At 52.6% G+C, this 27,690-nt stretch overlaps 1 protein-coding gene across 1 annotated transcript; it reads left to right on the top strand.

The window, feature by feature from the left end:
- On the top strand, positions 1 to 27,575 carry CHRNA2 (cholinergic receptor nicotinic alpha 2 subunit). Its single transcript, XM_073335551.2, has 7 exons — positions 1 to 192; positions 5,849 to 6,359; positions 16,273 to 16,424; positions 19,328 to 19,372; positions 20,224 to 20,333; positions 22,123 to 23,194; positions 26,211 to 27,575. Exons 2-7 carry the CDS (start codon positions 6,287 to 6,289, stop codon positions 26,334 to 26,336), a joined length of 1,578 nt encoding a protein of 525 aa, XP_073191652.1. The 5' UTR covers positions 1 to 192; positions 5,849 to 6,286; the 3' UTR covers positions 26,337 to 27,575.
- Positions 27,576 to 27,690: the final 115 nt, after the last annotated feature.

Raw genomic sequence — 27,690 nt, forward strand, 5'->3', positions numbered from 1 at the left:
GGCCCGAGACTGAGCATTTTGGAAGCTTTAAGCGGGCTGCGTAAGACAAGGAGTTGCTGCCTGGAAAGGAGACAAGCATCCAGAGAAACATTCTCAAATGTTACTGATCACAAGTGACCCGAGGGAAATGGAACCTGGCTGTTAAACATGAGCCATGAAGAAAATGATCTATGCAGGGCATACGGCTAAAAGGTATGTACTGATTTATTTTGCACATTTCAGCTGGAATTCTTAAAAGGTAAAGCGAATGATGCAATGTGTAGAATTACTCAGTTCAGTAAATGTAACCGTGTCTTTAGGGAACATTTCCATACGTATCGCTAGATGCGTGTGTGTCAAATCTCTGCCTCTCGCACATAAATATGTCACACATCACTCATTCACATACACAAGTCACACAACACACACGACACGTGGCAGGCTCCAAACACCCATCCCCACACATTACTCAAGTCACACAACACCCATCCACACACATGACACATACCAGCCACACAATGCCCATCCATGCACACATTACACATACCAGTCACACAACACATATTATATACACACACACAAAAGCCCCCCCCCACACACACACACTCAGTCTTAGTTTCATAGATTTTACCCTGCCTGGACCTATGTATTTCTCCCTCTCCTATTATTTATCTAATTATCTCTGCAAAGTCTTCAGCTATTGATGTATAAAATACTCAGCTTTCTTTTGCATCCCATTGTATAATTATGCCCACAGAGATGAGGTAAATGCAGGCAAAGTCCACTGTATGTGTTGCTAATTGTTTCACTTACATTTAGATTTCTTCTCCAAACCCGGGGGGATAGTATCTGTAATTTTCTTTTCAACACACACGAGTGAGCATTATTTCTTCTTTTGTCTTCAAACCCTTTTACCATCAATGGATTAATCAAGGCAGCGGCAAGCTGACCACTGTTCAAGAGAGAACGATGAGTTAACAAGGTCTCTTTTTTCTCAAACAAGTCAGTGAAAAATTAAGCCCGATGAAGCATCTTACTTACTAAATAAACTCATCCCGCTTCTGATTTGTGCCGAGTAAAATCTGAGATCTTTGCTGAATCCGTCTCTTCGGGGATTAAAGAAGTTGTGTGTTGCTTAGGTCTTTGGAACGGCATCTCATGAGTGCTCTGTTTGGAACTCAGGGTCAGATTTGGACAAACTACAGTGACAAACAAGACCGGGGGTCTTTTCATTTTAAAGCCAGTGAGAGAGGTGATGCATGCCAAAGATGCAATATGTATTCCCTACCCTTTTCATGCTCTGATCAACAGCTGCTTTTCCAATTGACATGATCTATAGGCTGGAATCTAGCTGTGCAAATTCATACAAATTCTGCCTTCTGGTCTTTTTCCAAGCATCGCCAGTATCCTTTTCCCTCCTACAAGAAGATATCTTTCCTCCTGGGAAAAGGAATTGAAAGGGTCCTACGATGAAGTTGAGAAGATTAGAGAGAATCTTTCTCTTTCAGAACTGAATTATATTAGTGACTCCGTTTCCCCCCTTCTCAAGGAGTGAGATCTCAGTATGTACAAGGAATCCAAGTGTCTCTCCACTCCCTTTGGGTTCAGGACCCACATCAAATGAGAGCCACCCAATGAATTTGCTTTCCAAGCTTCAGGAAAAAAGCTCGTAGGTACCAGGCCAGATTCTGTACCCACCGCATCCCCTTTGTGTTGCCCCATTAGTGCAAAGGGGATGGAAAGCTGCCCTGGCAAAGCAGCTGGGGATGCCCCAGGGGGTGTACAGCCAGTATAACTCCAATAATCTTTGCTGGTGAAATGGCCATCTCAGAGGTGTGTACCCTAGAGCAGCCCCAAGGCTGCTCTAATTTGTGCTGGGGAGTAAAAGGGCCCTTCCTGTCACCCAGCTCAGGGAAGGCTGGAACAAGCTAGAAAGCCAGCTACACCATCCCACCTGGGGCCTGTTCCAGCTGAAGATCTGGCCGATCTGATCCAAATGCACCAGCCTTATGCACCAGTCAGTGTCATTATTCAGGCTAAACTCCCACAGGTTTCAGTGGACGTTCTGTCTGACAAAGTGCTTTGAGACGGGGCCGCTGGCAGAATCCAGACCCCCCTGGCTCCGTCTTACTTCCCTCTGCTTTTTCAAAACAGGGGTGTTAGCACTGATTATTTCTAGGAAACATACTTTGCATGTACATAGCCCTTTTCACTTGCTCTCAAAGACTCTAACAGATTTATAGCCCCTTACAAATGGGGAAACGGAGGCACCAATAAGTCAAGCAACTTGCTCATGATTGCACAGTGGCACAGATGGTATTTGAGCTCAGGTCTTTCAAAGCCCAGCCCTGTGTTCTAGCCATTAGGCCATGCTGCCCCATCAGCCTTCCTCTTCCCCCCGCCCCCACCTGCTCAAGCTCACACCACTGGGGACACATGCAGGCGATAAGCAGCAATCAGAGCTGGGTAGTGCGGACCTGTGATATGAAACCCTTTCCCACCCCACCAGGATTGTCTTTTCCCTGCGCTGAAGGGCCAGGCAAGGCAGGTTGTAGTCCCTGGGATTTCGCTGGCTCTGTCCTTGGTCCGACATCTCTTGTGATGCAGCACACTCTGCTTGGAAACGAAAGGCAGTCCCTAGCGTGGGGCACAGCCCGCCTGCTCTGGAGGCAGGGGAATGAGGCCTCTGCAGGTAGAGGGGGCAATGCCCTGGCTTGGAACATCTTTAGAATGATGTAGCCGCCACTCCCACCCCACAGCCAGCCTGCCCAGGCCATGGCTCTACCCAGGGATATTCCCTCTGCACGGCCCCCAGCCCTGGTCCGCCTGAGGGCAGCCACATTGCCGGTCATCTCCTGCATCTGTGCCCAGAGGGGGGAGAGCCTCATGTGTTCTCCCCTCTCCTCGCAGAGACTGAGCCGAGGGACAGCCTGGACCTGGCTTCAGCTGGACGGGCCACTCAGAACTGGGGATCAGCTGCGCAGGACTTTCCGCAGGGCTGGCCAGAGAGGTCAACAGCAGCAACGGCTCTGCAGAGGGGACGGCAGCAGTTTAATAGGCAGCAGATTTAAAACAAACAAAAGGAAGGGTTTTTTTCGCACACCTCACAGCCAACCTGTGGAACTCCTTGCCAGAGGATGTTGTGAAGGCCCCATAACAGGGTCCAAAAAAAAAAAAAACTAGAGCAGTTCATGGAGGATAGGTCCATCAACGGCTATTAGCCAGGATGGGCAGGGGTGGTGTCTCTAGCCTCTGTTTGCCAGAAGCTGGGAATGGGCGACAGGGGATGGATCACTGAATGATTCCTGTTCTGTTCATTCCCTCTGAAACACCTGGCATTGGCCACTGTCGGAAGACCGGAGACTGGGCTCAATGGACCTTTGGTCTGACCCAGCGTGGATGTTCTTATGTCTAATACCTCAGTTGGATTAGCGCAGACAGCGGCCACAACCTTCTTCCCCTTGCAAATAGCACCCCCCGCAGCTCCCCGGGCTCCGCGGCATGGAGCCCTGACAACCCGATGGGCTCTGCAGCTTCCCTGGGCTAATGAGGTTTCAGGGGTCCCTCAGAGTGGGGGAGTGGAAGACCATCCACCAGGGTGTCCCCATTCAGGGCATAAGTGACGTAGGCACCTTGGCACTGTTTTATAGTGTCTTGGGCACCCGGGCCCAGCCCCTCAAAGGTGCCTAGGTGCCCATTTCCCAGGGAAATCACTGCCCAGGGCATGAGATGAGCATTGGGCATGAGCTGAGATGAGTAAGGAATCTCCACTGCGTACAGGCACAATCGGGGGGACCATCCGCCGAAGCACCTGGCATTGGAGATTGTCGGGGGCTGGGTTGGATGGACCGTGGGTCTGGTCTGATGCAGAAACTCCCCTGCTCTGAAACATCTGAAATTTATTGCATCCTGTGCACGCTGAAGGTTGCAATTTGCCTCTCTCACGCTCCTGCAAGATGGGTATTTTGCTTCCTCTCATTTGCAGTACAGCTTGATAAATCAGGCAGGGGTGTGAGAGGCCATGGGGCCTGGAAAAGCTAGAAGGAACCTACAGATCTTCACTTGTTTTTGTGATCCTGCAACAACCCACCACTGTGGTGCCATCAACAGGAATTGACCCCACAGCCTCTAACATAAGAACATGAGCACGGCCACGCTGGGTCAGACCGAAGATCCATCGAGCCCAGTCTCCGGTCTTCCGACAGTGGCCAATGCCAGGTGCTTCACAGGGAATGAACAGAACAGGGCAATTATCAAATGATCCATCCCCTATTGTCCACTCCCAGCTTCTGGCAAACAGAGGCTCGGGACACTCAGAGCCTCGTTTTACATCCCTGCTCATCCTGGCTAATAGCCACTGATGGACCTATCCTCCACGAATTTATCTAGTTCTTTTTTGAACCCTGTTGTAGTCTTGGCCTTCACAACATCCCCTGGCAAAGAGTTCCACAGGTTGACTGTCCATTGTGTGACGAAATGCTTCCTTTTGTTTATTTTCAACCTGCTGCCTGTTAATTTAATTTGGTGACCCCGAGTTCTTGTGTTATGAGAAGGGGTAAATAGCACTTCCTTATTCACTCTGTCCACACCAGTCAAGATTTTATAGACCTCTATCATATCCCCCCTTAGTCATCTCTTTTCCAAGCTGAAAAGTTCCAGTCTTTTCAATCTCTCTTCATATAGAAGCTATTACGTACCCCAAATCATTTTAGTTGCCCTTTTCCTTATCTTTTTCCAATTCCAATATTATGTTTGAGATGGAGTGACCAGCTCTGCACATAATATTCAAGATGTGGGTGTACCATGGATTTATATAGAGGCAATATAATAGAATCATAGAATATGAGGGTTGGAAGGGACCTCAGGAGGTCATCTAGTCCAACCCCCTGCTCAAAGCAGGACCGATCCCCAATTAAATCATCCCAGCCAGGGCTTTGTCAAGCCTGACCTTAAAAACGTCTAAGGAAGGAGATTCCACCACCTCCCTCGGTAACACATTCCAGTGCTTCACCACCCTCCTAGTGAAAAAGTTTTTCCTAATATCCAACCTAAACCTCCCCACTGCAACTTGAATTATGCATATGATATTTTCTGTCTTATTACCTATCCCTCTCCTAATGATTCCCAGCATTCTGTTTGCCTTTTGGACGGCCGCTGCACATGGAGTGGATGTTTTCAGAGAACTATCCACAATGACTCCAAGATCTCTTTCTTGAGTGGGAACAGCTCATTTAGACCCCATCATTTTATATGTAGAGTTGGGATTATGTGTTCTAATGTGCTTCGCATTTATCAGTATAGAAATTCACCCCAAAGGGCAATCCCCTCCTATTTGAGCTAAAGGTTAGCTTCATTCGATGGATCGAATGGACCTGCCTCATAATGGGAATCCCGACAGCTTTGCTAATTACCCGTGCTATACAGCAGCTGCTGTAAAACCCTTTGAATCCTTTACTGCAATGCAAGCTTTACACCCCTTATGTAGCGAGATGGCTTGGTGAAGCCCAGCCAGTCTCGGGGCTCTTGGGAAGTTCATGCTCTCGTCAGCAGCGCTAGAGCCCCTCTGCCACAAAGCCGGGCCGGATCCTTGATGTAAGAGCCCCAAAGGGCACTGGAAATGCTGCTACCCTTTATCCATATGGGGCCCACGCCGCATCTGGGGTAAATCAGGGCAGACTCACTGGGGACAGCGCTGCAGTTAATGTAACTCCAGTGCCACTCCATTGACTTCAGTGACCAAACAAGCTAAAACCTGGCTGAAAATCAAGGTCTCCGGGGCCCATTCTGTGTTAAGCCCTGCCTAGCCGAGCCCTACAGGTCCCTCCAAATGGGCGTCTAACAGCAGTGTCCTCTCGTTCTGGCTTTCTAGGAACACGGTGGCCCGAGTGTAGCACAGCTGAAGGAATGCAGCTCATCCCACCACGTGGACCAGCCCCTGGGATCAGCGCGGATTGAAAATCGGAGCTGGGCGCAGCGTGCAGAGGGACTGGAAGCCAGCTGACTAGCAGCCACACTTTCAACGCTCCAGACAGCCCTTCGGCTCTCCCTGCTGCTTGCCCGCCCCTGACTCGGCAACTCCCCACCTCCTTAAAGGACACTTGTTAACACTCAGGGGACCCCCCTCCCAAGGGGGAGGTCTCGGCTAAGCCACATCCGCTGCCACCGTCCACCCAGATTCACTCCCTGCTCTCTTTTGCCCCCTAGCGAAGACTTTGCAAATGAAAGGGGCTGTACTGGGGATTGCTGCCTGTGGGAGGATCAGTGTAAGGGGACGGGGTGAGGAACGGTGGTGCTGGCCTCCCGGAACATGGATCGATTCGCCAGCGGATTCCCACCTCTTAGGAACATGGTCGTGTGGTGCTTCGTCCTGCTCCGATCAGGTAAGGGACTGCTATGAATACTGAGATTTGACAAAGGCCAGTGGCTGGACCACAGGACTGGGAGCCAGGAACTCCTGTGGTCTAATCCCGGTGCTGCTCCCTGGGACCTTGGCCAGCTTGTTTAATTTCTTATATCCCCCATCTGTAAAATGCTTTGAAAATTAAAAGCTACTGTTTAAATGCCACATAACCACCTTTCCCATTCGATTATCAGCCGCGTTTGAACTCAAGACCTCTAGTAATAAAAGCAGGCGCGTCTTTCACTTGAGTTAAAGGGGTAACTCCTTCAGCTAACAGTTGTAGTAGGCTGTTATGTGTATCAGCCATTGTGGGGCCAGAGAGTCACACCATACTAGTATGGTCCAGAAGGATCCCAAAGCAGTTTTGCAAACTGTCAAACCATTTGATATCAAACTGGGAGGGTGTATCTAGTGGGTTCCAACAGGGGCCAGTCCTGGGTCGGGTACTACTCAATATTTTCATTAACAACTTGGATAACAGAGTGGAGAGTGTGTTTATAAAATTTGCAGCGACACCAAGCTGGGAGGGGCTGCAAGCACACTGGGGAACAGGATTAGAATTCAAAACAACCTTGACAAATTGAAGAATTGGTCTGAAGTCAACATGAAAGCAGGATGCTGGGGGTGGTTTGTGAAATGGAGGATGGGAAAGGGGCTGGATTGACATCTTTGAAGACATACAGCAATGCAGGCTTCCCACCTCCCCAGCCCTGCCAATGTCCCTCAACCCCAGCCCAACACAACAGGGTGATGGGGAAACCGAGGCACCGGAAGGCAAAAAGGGCCTATGGTGAGTGAATGGCAGAACTGGGGCTAGATCCTGGGTCCCAGATTTCCTGATGCCCTTAGCCACTGGGCAACACATACCTGGTTTCCCCCCGTCTCTCAAATCCCACAATCCCTGCTCAGTGTGCTCCGGTATAGACAGTAAAGATCACCCTCTCTGACTGACTTTGAGCCCCGCCTCGAGTGACTCTGTATAACCAACATGAGCCTCTGTGCAGCGGTCTCCAAGATTCATTGCTCTTTAACAAGCAAAACCTGACTGACCTTCACAACCGCAAGGCCACGCCTGCCCTGGTGCCAAGAGAGAAGCAAGGGACCCGCCACCTCCACGTGCTCTGAAGGCAGCTCCAGCTGAACCTTGGCACCGTAGGGGGACCCTGGGGGGAACCGAGTTGGGGGTGACTCAGTCCAGCGTTGGGGGGGCTCGGTAACTACAGCTGGACGGGATTGACTCCCCTGGTTGCAATCTCCGCAGAGATGGCGAGGATGGGACAGAGCCTGCGCTCCCCTCTTCTCCCTGAGAAGGGTCCTTCCATGGTGCTGGTGCAATGCAAGAAGCTCTCCCAGCTGCTAGCCAGAATGGGGTAACCCCCGCCTCCTGCTAGTGCCCTGTACGTCACCCTGTGTGTTCAGCAGGGCCCAAGTGGTGTCTCGGTCCTGGGCCCAGGGGTGAATTTCACCCTGAAAAGAGCAGCGGGATGGACAGACGGAGGGCTGGACAGACACTCCCGTACACACAGGCTGCACCCAGTGAATCCACAACGCCGCATCTCCCTGACACTGATCTAAGCGAGGGTGGGGCAGGGAGATGCCCCTGCTCCTCACTCACGCAGATGGATCCAATTGCAGTGATGTGCTGTCATGTTATCCCCACGGGCCCACGCCCATCAGAGAGGGTGAAAACCAGTAAGCGGGCGCCAGGGCTGGGGAGAGACACGCCAGCTCTCATTAGCAGCTGTGGCGTGAAGGGAATGCGAGCGGCAACTGGGGATTGTCTGCACAAAGCCTCTCTGGGGAAAGTTCTGGGTTCTCTGCAGACAGACAGGGAGGGAAGAGATGGTCCAGTGGGAAAAGGGAGGGTAGCTCAGTGGTTAGAGCCCTAGATTCAGTCCCCTCCTCTGCCACAGACTGTGGGCATGACCTTGAGAAACTCACTCAGGCCCAGGTCCTTCAAGAGAGCAGGGCACTTTACTCCCAATGAGGTCAGTAGGGTCAGGCCCCTGCATGACATTGAGGATCTCAGCCTGAATCTCTTTGGGCCTCAGTTTTCCCCATCCATAAAATGGGGATCGTGATGGAGGCTGCCACAGCCCAGGGCAACTGCCCCTGTATTTCCCCTGAAGGGCACCTAACTCTCAGGCTCCTGGACCCCGAGCTGTTGCCGCTCTTGGGTGGAGACCCATGTCCCTCTCCCTTCTGAACGGGTATTTCCAGGTTGCACAGGTCCCTGCCTTCTAGGTGTCTTTCCCAGATCAGCCAGGGACAGCTGCTGGCTTTCTCTTCTAGGACAGTTAACGGTGTAACTGCTGCCGTTATAAGGTACAGGAACTCCTCACTTAAAGTCGTCCTGGTTAACGTTGTTTCATTGCTGATCAATTAGGGAACATGCTTGTTTAAAGTTGCACAATGCTCCCTTCTAACGCCGCTTGGCAGCCGCCTGCTTTGTGCACTGCTTGCAGGGACAGCAGCCCATTGGAGCGAGCGGGGGGAGGGGGGGCTTGGAACCAGGGTGGGCCAGCAGCCCCCCCCCATCAGCTCCCCGCTCCCCTAAGTCCCCTGTGCAGCAGCCACCCAGCAGACTACCAATTGCCAGCAGTTCAGCTGTCCCTCCCCCCACAGCCAGGTGCTGCTTCTGCCCTCCGCCTTGGAGCTGCTCCCTGAGCCTCCTGCATGCTGGGGGGCTAATGTCAGGGTGTCCCCCTCGCCCTTGCTCCTGCACCCCGCTTACCCCATCTCCATAGAGCAGGGGGACACACGACAGGGCTCAGGAGCTTCCTGGCAGCAGCTGTGGTCTCAGCTGGCTGATTAATTTAACAAGGCAGTGTACTTAAGAGTGGGTCAGCATACTTAAAGGGGAAATGCGCATCTGTCTCCCACACATAGGGTGTGTGTCTCTGTCTGCCATGCAGTCTCCCCTCCCTCCATTCAGTGCTGCCTTGTAGAGTGTGAGGCTATATTAACATCAATGTGTTAACCCTTGAGGGCTCAGCCGAATGCTAGCTCATCGTTTAGCAGTAAGGCATTCCCTGGGAAATATCCCCCCCCCCCCCCGACTTCACCACCTCAACCAAGCTTCCCAACCATCCTTGCTGTGTGCAGTATTACATTGTTTGTGTAAAACTTATTCTCTGTGTGTGTGTAAATATAAAATGTAGTCTTCTGTGTGGCAAAAAAAAAAAAAAATTCCCTGGAACCTCACCCCCCCCCCCCATTTACATTAATTCTTAGGGGGAAATTGGATTCGCTTAACATCGTTTCGCTTAAAGTCGCATTTTTCGCTAAGTGAGGAGTTACTGTACCACCCAGTGGTTCCTGTGCAAGCCTGCTTTATTCTGAGGGTAAAATCATTACCGAGAAAACATACTGGAAACAAGAAAGGACTCTCCCTGCATGCTAATAAGCCCACCGGAGATCCCCCACCCCCGAGCCCCTGCCCCATCCTGTACATGGATTCTGGCAGGTCCTTCAACCCCCCATCTTAGGCATAGCCGTGTGGTTCCCCATTCAGCCCAGCTCCACCTCAGGACAAGCCTCCAGCCCTCCGAACCCTCCGCTAAGGACAGGGGTCCTGTCCCTTTGTTGGCCCCAGAAGAAGACCCTCAGCCAGTTTTAAACCAGGCTGTTTAACCACAAACACTTTCTTTGGCCGCGGAGCCCTGGAGAATCCAGTCCATATGCAGCTCCTCTCAGGGGCTTCAAAGAGCTCGGACCAGAGGAAGTACATTGGCCTCCCACCTCCCTTGAGGCCACCATAACATACCCCCAACTGCATGTTTAACACAACGGACCCCAAAGGTTTTAACCCTCATGCAATCAGGTTTCCCGGGAGTCAATGAAGTTTATCTTCCGTCCATCAAGTTTGTTGGAGATATTACAGGAGATTGTCGGGGTCACAGGGGCAACCCCGAGGGGCATGGTGCGGTTCTGCAGGCATGCCACCCTCAGCTGCCTTGGGGTTCTTGCAATAATTCACTCCCAGGCCAGAATACTGGGGGGGAGGGATAGCTCAGTGGTTTGAGCATTGGCCTGCTAAACCCAGGGTTGTAAGTTCAATCCTTGAAGGGGCCATTTAGGGATTGGGGCAAAAATTGGGGATTGGTCCTGCTTTGAGCAGGGGGTTGGACTAGATGACATTCTGAAGTCCCTTGCAAACCTGATATTCTATGAATACATAAAGAGCCCCTCATCCTTGTGGAGCCCTATTTATTAAGTGGTATCAGAATACATCCCTAAGTCCCCAACCTTGTTCCTCCTAAAGTGTCTGGAGTTCCACCACCCTCTTTCTTGGGGCCTATGTCAGTAACTTACCTCAGTTTCCCCTCCTTGGTCTGGAGTATCACAGCCTTCCTTCTGGGCCCATAGCTCACGGTGCTGCAGTCCTTGAGCTGTTTCTCTGAGATGGCCCCTCCTAAGTCTGTCCTTTGCCTCCCAGCTGACGGCTCGCTCTCGGGGGTGACTCTCTTTTACCCTCAGGCTTGGGACTGATTTAGCTGCATGACCTACCTGCCAGGTGGCTGAGGTAACTTTTCTTACCTGGGGAAGATTGCTGAGGGAAGCACAGAGGCAGCTGGTGCCATTATCTCTTTAGATTGATTTCAAGGGGAGTTAGGCAGCTATATACCTTTAAGGATCTGGGCCTCAGCGCCTTTCAGGATCAGGCCCGTTGTCAGTGAATTCCTCCCAACTTGCCAGGCCACTGGGGGCCTGCCTGATTCATGCTTATGGGCACGTCGCGGTCAGCTGGCCAGACACGCGGAAGAGCCGGTGGCGTTCTCAGCCCAGGGAGAAGAGATTTCGCCTCCTGCTTGTTTGCAGTTAAAAACCCAGCCAGAGGCAGTGCGGCAAACCGTCCAGCCCATCTGTGAGTGGGGGAGAAGGAAGGGAGATCGCAGCCAGGCTGACCTCAGAAAAGCCCCAGTCAGAGCAGTAAGCAGACAGAAGCTATCAGTCCAGCAGGCTGTAAACCAACCTCACCCTGAGCGTGAAACTAGCCAAAGCCTTGTCAACTATCTTGGCTGGAACCACACTGCCCCAGCAGGGATGAATGACATTGTCTGCACAGGCCCTTTCCATCATGCGTGTGGGCCCGATCCGCCACTGATGTAAACTGTGGTAGCCCCCTGGGGTGACCAGACTCTCAATATTATCAGCACTGTCCTGGTATTAGGGGCTTTGTCTTATATACGCAACTATACCCCCCCCCCCCAAAAAGTCCTCATTTTTCACACTTGCTGTCTGGTCACCCTAGGTAGGTGTGACACTCTGTTCCACAGAGTAGGAACCCCCATATTCATCACTGTCATGTAATTATGATACATTTTGGACAATGTATGTCTTGTGAGGAATCATTTGAAAAGTCTTGATCTGTTGAAGATTCTTATCCAGTTGGATTGTATGTGCTGTCCTTGTAGGGGAAGTGATGAAGTTTTGCTATGTGTGTTTCTGAACTATGTTGTGAGGTTGGGAACACCCACAACCAGCCTTTCAGTTACAACAAAGGAGCGGCCATCAATAGCTGGCAGGGCCGGCTCTAGGCACCATCAAACCAAGCACGTGCTTGGGGCAGAGCTCTGACTCCTTCTCTCCCCCCGCTCCCCCCCGGCTGCACTTCGGCTTTTTTATTTATTTATTTATTTTTGCGCTCGGGGCGGTAAAAAGCCTAAAGCCGGTCCTGATAGCCGGATGGGTGATTAATGGCTCATCAACACCCAAACCACTATCTTGGAGATTTCTTGGAGAAGGCAGGTACACAATGGAGGCTGCGCCTTATCCCCCTGTCACGGCAAAGAACTTTCCAGCAAGCTGAAAGAAAGTACAAAGGGAGACAGTGACATCATCACTTGGCCTTCCCCCACCCCCAGCTCAACACCTGGAAGAACATCTGGAGGACAAAGACTTTGAACTGAGGGAGTTTGGTCCCAGGTTTGAAGGGGGTCCAGTCTGCGTACGGAGGAACTCTAACCTGCTTATACCATTGGTCAGGGTGAGAAAAGCTGTTTGATTCACCCCTTGCTTAGACTAAACATTTAGGATTTAGAATGCGTGCTTCTATTTTTATTTCTTATGGTAACTCTCTCTGACCTGTATGCCTACCACTTCTAATCACTTAAAATCCACCTTTCTGTAGTTAATGAGGTTATTTTAATGTTTTATCCTTCCCAGTGTGTTTGTCTAAAGTGCTTGGGGCATCTGCTCAGGTTACAAAGGCTGGGACACGTCCTCTTTCCTATGAAGAAGTGTGAACTAAGTAATGAACTTACACTGGCCAGGCTTCTGCCCGGTGCAGGACTGGGGAGCTGGGGGAATTGGCTGGAGCCTCTCTCTTGATGGGTCATGAGCAGCTGGGAGACCATTCATGTAACTCAGTTGGGTGCGTCCATGCCTGTGGATGGCTGTGTACGTGCAGTGCTAGTCAGAGGCTTGTAACTTGACAACAGCCTCACAGTGGGAGGGAGAGCCCAGGCTGGTGGAGGGCTCAGAGGTCCCACAGCCCAGGGACCCGGTCACAGTAGGCCCCTGGGGTTTAGTGGAGCTGAGCTGCTCTGCCCCAGCCGATGATCCAGCCCCACGATTTCACACTAGCCCCTGGAACATCTTCAAGTCACACCTGTGTGCTGTACAACACAGCCATGCTGGGGCTGCAGCCAGAGCAGCTAGGGGAGACTCAGCCAGAGTCCACAGCCCTTTGCTCCTCCGCAGCATGCCTGGCAGCAACCTTCCCACGGCAGCCTCTTCCTTTCCCAGCCGGGGCTGGCGATGGCAGGTGGTGACAGCGCCCAGGACTCTGGAGCCAAGACCTGGTCCGGGAGCCCAGGACAGAGCATCGGTACGGAAGCCCCCTGCGGCCGTGCCTAGCTGGTCTGCTGGCAGGTCACACTCCAAGGGGCAGGGAGGGGGAGGAGAAATGGCGCTTTAACCCCCACCACACGGACTCCTGCTCCATCAGCTGGAAGTCACTGGCGATTTGCAAACCCATTCCTGCTGCGGGGGCCCGTTCCCCACTGCCCTGCACCCGGTCATTTCCACGGGTCCAGTGGGAAGTAACGGTCCGGGGTCTGAATGGTTAGAAACATCCCTCCCTGCCTGTGCTCAACGACCCTCCCAATGACGAGACCCATTTCTAAGGCATGGCCTGCGTCTCTGCTTACCACAGGTTCATTCAGGGTCACGCCGCTGGGCCTGATCCCTGGCTGGTATCATCTGGCATTGTGCCATTGACAGAAATGTAGGGACGGGGATTTACACCTCCTGAAAATCTGGCCCCATTGACTTTGATATGGCTGGGGGTGATCTACACCAGCTGGGGATCTGGCCCCTTTAATGTCAATGGAGGGACGCTGATCTACACCAGCAGGGGATCTGGCCCTATGTGCTTTGTGGACAGTTTCTGCCTTTTCCTGGCCTTGCGCACTGTAACAGAGGATTTGACTCGCTGCTCCGTGACTCCAGTTTAATGCCGGTGTGACACCATCACAATCCGTGCAAAGAACCCTGGTGCAAAACTGGAGTAGAACAGCAGTGACTCAGGCTCTGCATTTGGGGGCTAAATCTGATCTGACAGCATCTTGTTAAAACCGGGAGCGCGGTGCTTTCTGGGCTAGCTACAGCAGAAACCGCGCCTCACAGCCGTAGCTAAAGCGGTCGCTGGCTAACGCGTGCAGGGTCACTGTAGCCGTCTCGTTCCCAGGATACTCGAAAGACAAGGCAGGGGAGGTAACATCTTTTACTGGACCAAGTTCTGTTGGTGAGAGAGACGCTTTCAAAGAGCTGGTCCTGAAGAACCACATGTAAGCTCAAAAGCTTGTCTCTCTCACCAACAGAACTTGGTCCAATAAAACAGTGGTCCGTAGCCTGTGGTCCGCAGACCCCCAGGGGTCCAGGCTATGTCTGTGGTGTCCGCGAAAGACTTAGATTGAAAACTGACCGAACAGAGTTCAACTCTATATTCAAACAATAGATCTGCACTCCAATCAAAAATTTTTTCGGGATCTGCAAATGAAAAAAGGTGAGAACTACCGCGATGAAAGATATTACCTCACCCACTTGCTCACGTGACAAGTAACGTTCCTGGTTCCCGGAACCAGCGAGCCCCTTAGCACCCGTTGGGCCAGATCCCCCTGCCCTAAAGTCAGCTGGTCCAGCCACAGAAGGTTCCTAACAAAACCGCTACAGGGGGCTCCCCTCCTACCTCTCCCACCCATGCAGCTGCTGCAGGGGGCGTGGCTGGGGGAAGTGGGAGGGGCTTGGAGATCCCCCGCTGCCAGGATCAGCTGGTGTGAATTCAGGCTCAGGGGAACTGACCTGGCACAGAGCTGCCCCTCCTCGGTTGGGCCCAGCTGCAGGGAATCTGGCCCCATGCTGGGAGATGGCATCTGCTTTAATTTGCTCCGTGGGTCCATAGCGCCAAATCCCATCGATCTCCAGAGCGGGTCTGGGTGCCCACGTTCAGGCCTATGCAGAGAACTAGAATGTAGCCTTAAAATCCACCCTTACGGCGGTTCCCCTGCCCTGCAGTGCGGATTACACTGAGATCCTGCTTAAGCAAAGCCAGCAGCGCTGCCGTCCTATGGGCCAGCTGGGATTTTCCAGCTCCAGGGTCTCCAGCCTGTTGCGATAACTGGGCCTGCAAACCTTCCCTAATGGCGAGCGCAGCTGTGAAAAGCGAGTGTGAGTTCATCAGACGTCACAATAGCAAATACCGTGGAATAGCAAATGTTGATAGGAAAGGGATCAAAAGCAAGACCAAGAGGCTGAATCAGTCGAAACAAAAAGGCCCCCTGGTGCAGTACAGCGCAAGGACCGTGGTAAGATCCTGGCTGGTAAACAGGAAATCACGTGTGAAACCAGAAATCAGTGAACCAAAAGGGGTGTGTCAGGAAGTAGGCCTCATTGGTGGACAAAACAATGAGGGGCCGGGCTACTGCGCCCACCAGTCCTTTGGTGGGTGCGTAAAGAGACTTTGGGGAGAAAAATTGGCTCCTGGAGCGAGCGTCACCATCATGGCTGCCACCCCCACCATCTCCTGCGACCCCAGACCTTCCTCATCCGAATCCTGACCAGGCTGGGCCAGAGAGAGGGACCCAGATGACATCACCACCTCCCTTGACTCAGGCTAAATCCCAAACACCACTTAGGCTGGGACACTGTCACCCCGCGTCCCCCCCTCCCCCCACGTATACTTACTTCTTTTTGTTCCTTTCTCTTTTTTCTTTCTGGCTTGTAAAAGTCTGGTTTAGCCAGCCGAGCCTGTGTATTTTGCAACCCTGCTGTAAGCCAGTGATCAGAAAGAGGCAGCTAAAAGCAATGCCCTAACCAAACTGGAACAAGTTTGCCAGATCTCAGATTTCCTCTCTTGTGTCTGTTTGTCTTGTTTTGCCTTCTAGGAAATTGGATTGGACTTTAACACCGGCAATAACAGCTGTACCAGCCAACCTCCACTAACGTCTCTGTTCCCCAAAAGGACCATTATTGCCATCTGTGACACCCGCTAAGAGACTGTTGGACTGGGGGGTGGGGAAGGGGTTCCTTCTAAAATCTCTCTCCAGCTAAAGGGAACAAGGGATGTGGTTAAAATGAAAGCCTCATTTAATACGTCGTATTCGAAATGCTTTAACTGTGTTTTGATTCTTTTCTGTCTCGTTAATACACGGTTAAAAGGATGTTTAATGGTGTGTTTGCCACGGAGCTAAGCAGGCTGAGGTCTCCGCATACCAGACCCGGAGCCTCGTTTAACACTGTTTAACGTTGGACAGTGATAGGCTCATGTTAACACCTTTGGCCCATACAATCTATCTGTATTAATCCAGCATTAGAGGAAGTGCTGAAGTGCCCAGGCCGAAAGCAAACTAGCTCATCCGTATGGCTTTTTCTGTCTCCCGTTGGTTCAGTGTCCGTCCAGGACCGGACTCACACGCACGCCGAGGAGCGCCTCTTCAAATACCTGTTCACCAGCTACAACAGGTGGTCCCGGCCAGTGCCCAACATCTCTGACGTCGTGATCGTCAGATTTGGGCTGTCCATCGCTCAGCTGATCGACGTGGTACGTACGTGAAGCCGGACTCTAATTCCGCTTCTAAAACCCTCCACAGAAGGGCAGGACATTTATACTAGCACCTGGGGTTACAGCAGGCAACTTAAGCCTAGCAAGGGCTGCATCAGCCCTCATCCTTCAGGGCATCACCAGCTGGGGTCAGGAAGGAACTTCTTCTCCCCCCCTCCGGATAGTATATTGCACATTTAAGGGCTGTAAAAACTTTTATCCCCTTATCCTTGCAGTTCAGGAGCGCCGGCTACATTTCCTTGCTCTGCCACAGACTCACTGTGGGACTTTGGGCAAGTCGGTTTTCCGCTTTGTGCCTCGCTTCCCCAGCTGTAGAATGGGAACTACGATACTTCCTTTGTCTGCCTTGGCTACGTAGGGTGTAAACGCTTTGGGTGCATCTACACAGCGAGCGGCAGCCCACGGGTGCAAGTCTCAGAGCCAGGTTCAGCAGATTCAGGCTCACGCTCCGGTGCTGAAGAGAGCTCAGTAGACATTCAGGGCCAGGCTGGAGCTCAGGCTCTGGGGCCTAGGGGCCTAGGATGGGGGTGGGCTTGAGGGCTCGAGCTCCGGCCTGAGCCACGTGTCTACACAGCTATTTTTAGCGCCGTACTATGAGCCCCACTCTGTCGCCCTGGGCTTTGATACACACTTGCAGCGGGCTGCATAGACATATCCTTAGAGGCAGAGACGGTCTGTCACACTGGGTCCAGGAGGAGCCTAGCAGCATGGGCCCCAGGCCTCTCGGTACTTCTCGAGACCCAATATATAGTAATAATAAACTCTCTAGAATTGGCCACAGCTGGAGACACGAAACTGAACTCGAGGGACCGTTGATCTGTTCACTGCAACAATTTCTCTGGTCTGCTGGTCACATACTTTCTTTCTCACTTTCTGGACACGAAGATAAATGAGCTCAGCTGGGGATGTTTAGCACAGCCAGTCAGCGTTGGCTGACACAAGATAAAATAGGAGCCAGGCCACCATGAAGTACTTTAAATGTAACGGGAATTACTATAAAGGGACCACGTGTTGCCTCTTGTCTATAAAAGGAGTGTTAAGAAAACACAGTGACAAAGATAAAATGCATTGGGATGGGTTTTGTTTAGTACCCCGTCTTCCAGACAAGATCTCAGTTCTCAACCACACCATGCCAACCTTGGTTTGAGATGATGAAGTGTTCACAGGATGGGAGCCGGTAGGTTGTTAGCCCCCCGTGCCCTGGCCACATTGCAACATGAGTCATTATCTTCCACTTCACTAAACTGCCCCTGCGGTTCCAGCTGGTGGCAGTATTCGTCTTTACTTCCTGTCCGAAACTGTTGTCCGGTGTTGCTGTGTGGCTGTTACACAGCTGTTGCGCTCCACCCCAGAGGTGCAGCAGAAAGTGATTCAGCTTCATAGATGTTTAAGGCCAAAGGGACCACTGCGAGCATCTTGTCCACCCTCCAGCAGAACACAGGCCAGAAGAAGTCCCTGAATTCACTGACCAATAGCTGTGATTGAACTAGAAAAACATCCACTCTTGATTTTAAAATGGCCAGGGATGGAGAATCCCCCCCAGCCCTTGCCAAATTGCTCCAGTGGTTCATTAAAAATTGTCCCTGAATTTATTTGGCTTCAACTTCTATATAACGGGCTTTCTGTTGCTCTGAAGCAACTCCAAAGAAACCTCAGTCAAAACCGAACAGTAGGAAGAGTGAAAACAAAGTATGTTTGATTTGTAAAACCCTTCAAGCTGCGATAATCTCAGGGGTGGCTAGTGACACGGGGAAAGAAATTACAGTTAGTGTAACTGGGCCAAAATTCTGCACACCAGGAGGATCCCTCTGAAACCAGCAGTAACTGACGTGAAACTGACAGTGCAGGGGGATTCCCGCTAACCTCATTCCTTTGCCATCAAGTGCCATGGAAGCTTTCCAAGAACCACAAGGGGTCAGGAGCTCAGGTTTATGTCAGCAACATGAGTCTCCTCAGCCTGATGGGGAGCTAGTCACTTCATTTGGAAGCTGTTCCCTTTTTTCACTGAAGTATTTGAGTGCCTCTCAGTTAGCGCTAAGCACTTACACTAGGAAGTCTCTCGAATAGTCTTTCCACTATCTATCTATAAAACTATCCATCCCACATTAATCACCACGATATTTAAGCACTGTTACCCCTGGAAAAGGGGTAAACAATGAGATAGCAAAATTTGCAGACGATGCAAAATTACTCAAGATAGTTCAATCCAAAGCAGACTGCAAAGGGTTTCAAATTAATAGGCAGCAGGTTTAAAACAAACAAAAGGAGGAACTTTTTCACACCATGCACAGCCAACCTGTGGAACGCTTTTCCAGAGGATGTCGTGAAGGCCAAGACTATAACAGGCTTCAAAAAAGAACTAGATCAATTCATGGAGGATAGCTCCATCAATGGCTATTAGCCATGAGGTGCAGGGATGCAAAACCGTGCTCTGAAGTGTTCCTAGCCTCTATTTGTGAGAAGCTGGGAATGGGCGACAGGGGATGGATCGCTTGGTGATTCCCTGTTCTGTTCGTTCCCTCTGGGGCACCTGGCATTGGCCACTGTCGGCAGACAGGATACTGGGCTCAGTGGACCTTTGGTCTGACCCAGTGTGGCCCTTTTTATGTAATGCCCATACTTTGGTAACTACTAATGGCATGCCATTGCCATTTAGTGGCCACACACCTAAAGGAGATAAAATCTCCCTCTCTCCATAGCTGGCATTCATTCCTACCAGTATCCAAGCTCTGGAGGAGGGTGGGAAAGGTAACAGTTGGGTCTTGCGCTGAACTGGCCCAGTGGAAGCAGCTGGTTTCAGGTCTAGCGTTGGTTTTCTCCATTATGATCAAACAAACTCTCCTCCTCTCTCCTTTCTCCCCTCCCCACCATACCCCTAACAGGATGAGAAGAACCAAATGATGACCACAAACGTCTGGCTGAAACAGGTGAGGGATCATTTCCCAGTGGGGTGCTGGGAGGATAGGTGGGTTTCCCAAGTCACGAGGAACCTCCCGGGGCTTAGGCGTTTGGTTCAGAGAAGTCCCGACCAGCCTGGCGGCCGTAGTCTAGCAGACCTTCTTGGGGTCAGAAACTTCATGAGAAGAGCCTTGGATACTGGATTTCAGCCTCGTCCCCCTGATCTGTGTGAAACCCGAGAGAAAGGATGCCCCAGGGGTTTGGCAGTGGTGCATGGTGACTTCACCCATGTGAACGTGGCTGAAATCTAGCCCATGTGAGAAGTGGCTGGAAGCAGTTCCCGTCCCACAGCTGCTCCGACTTTGTGAACTGGGTTGGTGGGTCTCAGCCCAGGTCCCCAGGGATGGGCACTGAATGGACCCGTGACAGGTCTCTGAAGGGGCTCTGCTAATGCCAGGTTTAAAGCACGTCGATGGGACCATCCATCGGGAGCTGGTGGCAGTACATATGCCTGCCTTATACGGAGAGACCCTCACTCAGCGGGAGTGGCAGCCTGGGACCTTTCACCAGCACTGAATTCCCACCAGCACCCAGATGCCGTGGGGATGGGCACTTTAGCAAAGTGCCTAATAATGACGAAGACGTGTTTGAAAAGAGAAAATCAGCTCAGGAGGAACTGAGCAGTGACCCAGGACCCCTTTAGCTCATGTAGGAGGGGCCCATGCTTTGGACACTAAACATCCGAGGGGGCCCCATGATGAGCTTGCTACACGGGGACACCATACAGGAATGGTCGCCCCGCTCCCTCTGATGGCTGGATCCCCGGCCCTCGTTGGGCAGCAGGTCCACCTCAAACCGTTCTTGCTCTGTCCTCCCCCAGGAGTGGAGTGACTACAAGCTGAGCTGGAACCCGGCGGACTTTGATAACGTCACCTCCATCCGGGTGCCCTCTGAGATGATCTGGATCCCGGACATTGTGCTGTATAACAAGTAGGTGACACCACTGCACAGATACGGCAAGGCCAAGGCCTCAGGGATGGAGAGGAGGCCTCAGGGGTCCCACTGGGCAGTATACAGCCGGCAGCGCCCATTCCGTGCCTGTCGCCTGCAGGCCAGGCCTTACGGAGATGCCGGTCCTGATCCCACTTGCAGTTTGCACCGATTGAAATCAGGAGTAACTCCGAACTGGGAGCAAAAAAGAAAAGGAGGACTTGTGGCACCTTAGAGACTAACCAATTTATTGGTTCTTAATTACTAACTGGGAGCAGAATCAGGTGCATGGCAGCAGGGAGCCAGAGAGAACCACATGGTCTGTCTGTGTCCAGCAGCCTGAGCAACGAATCCCCTTCCCATGCATTACAGCCCAATTTCCCATGCTATGTCCACCAGGCAGGGCCCTACACGTCCACAGCATGTTCCTGCTTGTGTCTTGCTGCCACCTTCTGGTGCATCTTGGTCACTAAAGGCCTGGATTTGTGCTGGGGGTGGCCCACCTTGATTATCATGCGCATTGTGGGGAGAGTGGTCACTTTGGATGAGCTATTGCCAGCGGGATAGTGAGTTTGTGTGTGTGGTTTTTGGGAGGGGGGTGGGGGGGGTGAGAGAACCTGGATTTGTGCAGGAAATGGCCCAACTTGATTGTCATGCACATTGTGTGGAGAGTTGTCACTTTGGATGGGCTATCACCAGCAGGAGAGTGAATTTGTGGGGGGGGGAGGGGTGGAGGGCGAGAAAACCTGGATTTGTGCTGGAAATGGCCCAACTTGATGATCACTTTAGATAAGCTATTACCAGCAGGACAGTGGGGTGGGAGGAGGTATTGTTTCATATTCTCTGTGTATATATAAAGTCTGCTGCAGTTTCCACGGTATGCATCCGATGGAGTGAGCTGTAGCTCACGAAAGCTCATGCTCAAAAAAATTGGTTAGTCTCTAAGGTGCCACAAGTCCTCCTTTTCTTTTTGCGAATACAGACTAACACGGCTGTTACTCTGAAAACTAAAGGAAATGTTATTCTTGACCCGGGAAGGACCTGCTTTTAAATTAACGGCTGGCCTCATTAACAGATTCAGTCACAGAGCAACCGCGTCCTGGGGAATTGGGTCGGAGCCGGGTTCCTGGGTTCAAGACCTGCACTGCGTCATTTCATGACCAGCTGCCTTGACAGACTGGGTCTTCAGCGGACCCAAGCCCGGCCATGAGTTTGCAGAGTTTCGTGCCGCACGCTCAGCGTTCTCCCTTGCCATCCAGACAGGAACCTTGCTGTGCTCGGCTGCAGAGACATCTCGAAACAACCCCAGGCTTGATCCCCTGCTCTGGGGCCGCCCCACTGACTTCTGCCTGATCTGTCCATCCAGCCATGCTCATCGCCACAGTATCTGAGCACCTGCCCTGGGGTTGTGTTGGGTCACTGAGCCCCTCTGTGCCTACCCACCTTCATCACACATCTCAGCTCCTCCCCAGAACCTGATCCCCCCCATTTTGCAGATGGGGACACTGCGACCCAGAAGAGTTAATGGTGACATTCACTCCCGTGCAAAGGGCCAGGCACCACTTTATCCCTCACGCCTGGGACGTAAGTGGGGCACTGGCTGTCTGCATGGGGTGGAGTGATTTGCACAGGGGATCTGCAGCGGGGCTCTTTTGAGTCCCAGAGCTGAGCTAATCACAAGCCCTTTCTCCCCTTTTACTGCTCCTGGTGGATTTGGCCTTGCCTCCCCCCCGCCCGCCACTTTCTCCAAGTCTCTCACCACTCTGACCCCTGCTCCTCTGTCCCGCAGCGCCGACGGGGAGTTCGCAGTGACACACATGACCAAAGCCCACCTCTTCTCCAACGGCAAGGTGAAGTGGGTGCCGCCAGCCATCTACAAGAGCTCGTGCAGCATCGACGTGACCTTCTTCCCCTTCGACCAGCAGAACTGCAAGATGAAGTTTGGCTCGTGGACGTACGACAAGGCCAAGATCGACCTGGAGAGCATGGAACGTGACGTGGACCTGAAAGACTACTGGGAGAGCGGGGAGTGGGCCATCATCAACGCCGTGGGCACCTACAACACCAAGAAGTACGACTGCTGCACGGAGATCTACCCCGACATCACCTACTGCTTCATCATCCGGCGCTTGCCCCTCTTCTACACCATCAACCTCATCATCCCCTGCCTGCTCATCTCCTGCCTGACCGTGCTGGTCTTCTACCTGCCCTCCGACTGCGGGGAGAAGATCACCCTCTGCATCTCCGTGCTGCTCTCCCTCACCGTCTTCCTGCTGCTCATCACTGAGATCATCCCTTCCACCTCGCTGGTCATCCCCCTGATCGGCGAGTACCTCCTCTTCACCATGATCTTCGTCACCCTCTCCATCGTCATCACCGTCTTCGTCCTCAACGTCCACCACCGCTCGCCCAGCACCCACAAGATGCCCCGCTGGGTGCGCGCCGCTTTCCTGGACTTCATCCCCCGCTGGCTTTTCATGAGGCGGCCTCCGGTGCTAACCCCCCAGCAGGGGCTGATCGGGGAGTACGACCCGCCTGGCGCCAGGCTCAGCACCTCCAGGGGCTGGCTGGAAACGAACGTCGATGACACATGGGAGGAGGAGGAGGAGGAAGAAGAGGAGAGGAGGCACCCCGGACACGCGCCCCTTCAGACAGGCTCCCACAAACACAGCGTCCAGTACCGCCCCGGCTGCGACCGCCACCTGGGCAGAGGGCCGGGGGCCCGGGCGCAGCGCCCGCCTGCCAAAGGGGACAGCTTGGGGTCAGATCCCAGCCTGCTGCTGTCCCCCAGGATCCTGAAGGCCTTGGCGGGGGTGCACTATATCGCAGACCACCTGCGGGCTGAGGATGCTGATTTCTCGGTGAGTCTGCACCCCGCTGGCTCGGGAGGGCTGGGCCCAGGCACCTTGGGCCTTTCCCCTCCTCTAGCCATCGGTGGGAGTCTGGCCCATTCCAGGTGCCACCATCTGATGGCTATTCAGGGGCTCGCGTGGGGCGAGTGGGCGGGACTCAGTCTAGCTCCCCGTGGCGAGGCACCCCCTGCATTGCCACCGGGGGAGCAGTCACAGCAGAGAGGACCAGGCAGGGATGGGCATGGGGAACTGGCTTTCCTCCTCTCGCCCCCGCGGGGTCCAGGCCCTGGGACTGGGGGGAGGCCTGTTGCTCGGGCAGGGTGAAGGGGGCTTGCTCCGCTTGCTGGCCCTGCCCCAATGCCCCCAGCTGTCCAGCCGGTGCTGCATGCACCTACAGCCATCATCTGCAGCTGTTCCATGACCTCTTGGTCGGTTGTCTCCTTGCCAGGGATCGGGGGAGAGCTAGGAAGAGGTGGGGCTAAAAATGAATGAACTATTCACAGGCCCGTGATTGCCTGACAGGAGAGGCCTGTGCAGTAAAGGAGCGTGTGACTGGTCAAATGCAATGAGCCAAATTCATTCACTGGTGGGACTCCATTGAGGCCCAAATGCTGGGGGTGGGGCAGGGCCTGGGCCAGGACAAGCATCTGCACTCAGCTGCAAAGCAGAGCCACCGGACCATGGCCTGAACGGCATTTACTCTCCTCGGGTGTCACTGTGCCCCGAGAGACTCTGAATTAGCCGACACCCAGGCTGAGCTCTGCAGTGAGGGACACACACACCTAGCTCGGGTCTTCTCAGCACTGGATTAAAGCTACATGTGGCCTGCATAGGCCAATTCTGCAGGGCTTCAGTCATTGCTCCTGCATTTCCAGCTGGCTGGGCAGATGTGCGGCTTGGTTTCCTCCTCAGAGCTGGTTTTATTTGCCCCTGAACAGTGGTCTTAGGAGGGGAGTATTGTCTAGTCTCATCGCTCTGTTCTCACAGTTTCCTTCAGTGTATGCTGAAGCCCCGTTGAGGTATTTATCCTCTCCTAAGATGCAGGGGAGATTGTTGGCCCCAGGGAACTAAGGCACAGGGAGAGAGACGAGGTGACTTGCCCACGTCGCCTGTAGTAGGGGCACGAATTGAACAGCTTCCAAGGAGAGCCGGGATTTTTTTCACAAACCCACCCCCTCCCCCAGTGCCAATTCATCGAAACTGAAACTTCACGCAACGGGGTCGGTGCTGACAAAGCTTCTGACTTGGAACATTTCGGGGAAAAGAAGTTTCAGACCTGTCCACATGTCCCACTTGGACATTTTCAAACAGGAACTTTGGAGTCGAAACAACTTTTTATTTAGAAATGTGAGTAAAGTCAGACTAAAAACGGAATAAAACTTGACGTAACTAGAACCCTTCTGCCAGTTGTAGTCAGCAGCAACCAGGGCCAGGGACGATATCTAGGGGTTCCCATTCAACAATACAACACAGACCCAGCTCGAGCCCCCACCCAGGAACGTGGGACAATTACACCCCATCCCTGGGCGCCTCTGAGAGGAAATACGTCCCCTCTTGCAAGCACAGTGTAGAAAAGAAACTTTTAATGAAAGGAGAGAAGTCACTCAACATTAACTTGGGAAAACGCCGCAAGCAGGATTCATAGACACAAAATAGTGAGCAAAACACCCACCCCAGAATACATGGGCCAGTGTCTTTTGCCTCAGATTTGTGAGTTCTACTACGAAAAGTTCCTTTAACCTGCCCCTCCTTTCTCCCTCCGCCGCACCCCACTCACAGTTGCTGTCCTTGGTCAGGGAAGACCCAGAGTTCAGAGATGCATCTGTGTGAGTTCACCTCCCACCCTGGAGAGGGGGGCACCTGGCTCACTCTGCTGTCCAGGCTCACACACTGCCAGCCACCCACCCCTTGTGATCCCAGCTGTTAGCCGTTGAACCTCACTGCTAATGCACACTGGGCAGTTTCTTGCCTCACAGATACCAACCCAAAGCAGGTCTCATGGTTAGGCCGGGTTACCAGTGATTTCAGTTCTATTAGCACACAACAGGACTTTCAATTCACTCTTTACCAGCTCTCTTACTACACAACTTTTGTAGTAACAGGAAAAACATTTTCACTAGGAGGGTGGCGAAGCACCAGAATGCGTTACCTAGGGAGGTGGTGGAATCTCCTTCCTTTGAGGTTTTTAAGGTCAGGCTTGACAAAGCCCTGGCTAGGATGATTTAATGAGGGATTGGTCCTGCTTTGAGCAGGGGGTTGGACGAGATGACCTCCTGAGGTCCCTTCCAACCCTGAGATTCTACAATTCTATGACAACAGACTGAGAAAGGGTCAGGTGGTGCCTAGGACCAGGTCCACACCACCAAATACAACTATCTATCCCCCCACCCTTTCTCAACTCAGTGGGCTTTGGCACCCCCATCCCCTGCCTAGCAAGTGGAGTTTAGTTAAGGGTGAGTCTGTTAATCAGGGTAGGCCAAGCACAATTCTGCTGCCCCTGGTTCACACTACAAGGATAACAACCCTTTAGTACCCCTGCCCCCATAACAAAGAGACTGGGGATCCAATACCAGCCAAAAGTGATCATTTGGGCCAAGCAGCCCCATCATGCTAGGCCGGGTGGGCGGGTCTATGCAAACAAAGGTGGCTCAAGTCCTCTTCCCCAGCTCATCACTAGATGTCAGGGGAGAGCTCATTCAGATCCTACTTACATAACGTTTCAATAGACCTGCACCAGATTTGAGTTTGTTTGGGGTTTTATAGTTTGGGAAGATTTTGAGGGTTTGTTTTTTTTTACTTTTTGCCATGATTTGAAATGGGAAAAAATGTCAAAATCTCAAAACTTCTTCTGAGATGGAAAAAGTCTTTCCTGCCCACCCCAGCTCCTGAGTCCAGCCGCAGGCTACACCTGCATGGCCAACCTCTCTCTCAACACAACAGCCTCTCTGCCAGGCTGCCGGGGCCTCCCGTGACCCCGTGCTGCTCTTGGGCCCCACACCTCACTCTGACTCTTGTCTGCCTGCAGGTGAAGGAAGACTGGAAGTACGTCGCTATGGTAATAGACCGGATATTCCTCTGGATGTTTATCGTCATCTGTTTGCTGGGGACCATCGGCCTCTTCCTCCCTCCCTTCCTGGCTGGGATGGTATAGGGTCTGTGCCCTGCGCTGAAGGTGGTCCTGCTCCCAGACCTGTGCCCAGGGCTGGGGAAGGGACAAACTAACCCACCCTGACTGCTGGCTCTGTGTAGCCCCTTTGGGCTTGTCCACACTGGAAAAACATTGTCAAGCCGCGACCCCATTTGAACTCTCACTCTCCGCAGCTAGTACCAGTGCCGAAGCCACACGTCAGCTGGGCCCAGCATCTGGTTTGTACCACCAAGGGAACAGTGCCAGGGGATTGGGGAGGGGGAACCCTACCGTGAAACCCCAACAAGATTTTTTTCTTGAGTCACGGAAACTGCTTCAAACTGAGCGGATCAGAACGGAACCACATGGGGTGCTCTGCGTTTGAAATTAACATGCCCGTAGCTACCTAGCAAGGCAGCAGGTGCGCCCCGCTGAGATGGGAACATGTTACTCACGTTGGTTTGGTGACAAGGTCCATTTCATACTGTTCTTCCCAGCCACACACAGTTGCTGAGGCCAATTTATCCCCCAGGTGCAAACGTAAGCCACTGGCCAGGGGGTGTGAGAGGTCCCCGTCTGCAGCCTGCGGCTGGGAACCTCTAACTATGGCAGCTCATACTTTTCACTAGGGAGATCCCCAGGGGGCAGCCATGGGACAAGCGTCCCTGGAGTTAATTCATCCTAGCCCAGGTGTGAGCAGCCTCACTGCAAAGCCATGCCTGTGTCCTCACTAGCCCTGTGCTCTGCATGTGGGACTGGGACTCCTGGGGGCCTGGCCCGTGGCTCTTTGTGCTGCCGTCAGCTGCCCATGGAGCCGGGAGAGAACTTGCGGGAGCTGAGCCTGGAACCTGGGCATCCCAGTTCCCCCAGTCTAGTCAGCCAACCTGGACGTAAAGTCAAACTGAAGTTCTGCCTGAAGCTGCTCAAAACAGTACCCTGAAGCCCACTAACACAGGAGAGAAGACAAACATTTCCTGCCTTTTCAGAAGCACCAGAGAAAAATCAAAGCAAGCGTCTCTGAGTTTTATCCTTGCAGCGGGCAGGGCCATTGACTGACATGCGTCAGGGCTAGTGCACCCGGGGGAAGTAGGACTCATGTCTAGGCCTCTGCCCAGGGCCCAGTTTCACTGTAGAAGGGACGATCACTAGGCAGGCATTAGTGTGGTGACCGAGTGGCATGATCCTGGCTTGTGGTGCTGAGGGTCCACGCTTCCAGTCCCAGGGAAGGCCTGGTTGTGGATGTATAAACAACAGGCCCTTAAATTTGGATGTCTGTTTTTTTTTTAAAAATATATATAGCTACATTCTAGCCCGACTGTAAGATATGGGCTGGATGCAGGAAGGACTTGATTTCCCAGTGTTGCCAGCTATTGGAGTA

The sequence above is a fragment of the Lepidochelys kempii genome, chromosome 3 (assembly GCF_965140285.1).
Source record: "Lepidochelys kempii isolate rLepKem1 chromosome 3, rLepKem1.hap1, whole genome shotgun sequence".
NCBI classification, from domain to species: Eukaryota; Metazoa; Chordata; order Testudines; family Cheloniidae; genus Lepidochelys; species Lepidochelys kempii.

Excerpts from the sequence above, each read along its gene's own strand:
- CHRNA2 (XM_073335551.2), top strand. The coding sequence starts at position 6,287 with ATGGATCGATTCGCCAGCGGATTCCCACCTCTTAGGAACATGGTCGTG. Across the intron at positions 6,360-16,272 it reads CTTCGTCCTGCTCCGATCAG|TGTCCGTCCAGGACCGGACT; the intron begins GTAAGGGACTGC and ends CCGTTGGTTCAG. Across the intron at positions 16,425-19,327 it reads TCGCTCAGCTGATCGACGTG|GATGAGAAGAACCAAATGAT; the intron begins GTACGTACGTGA and ends TACCCCTAACAG.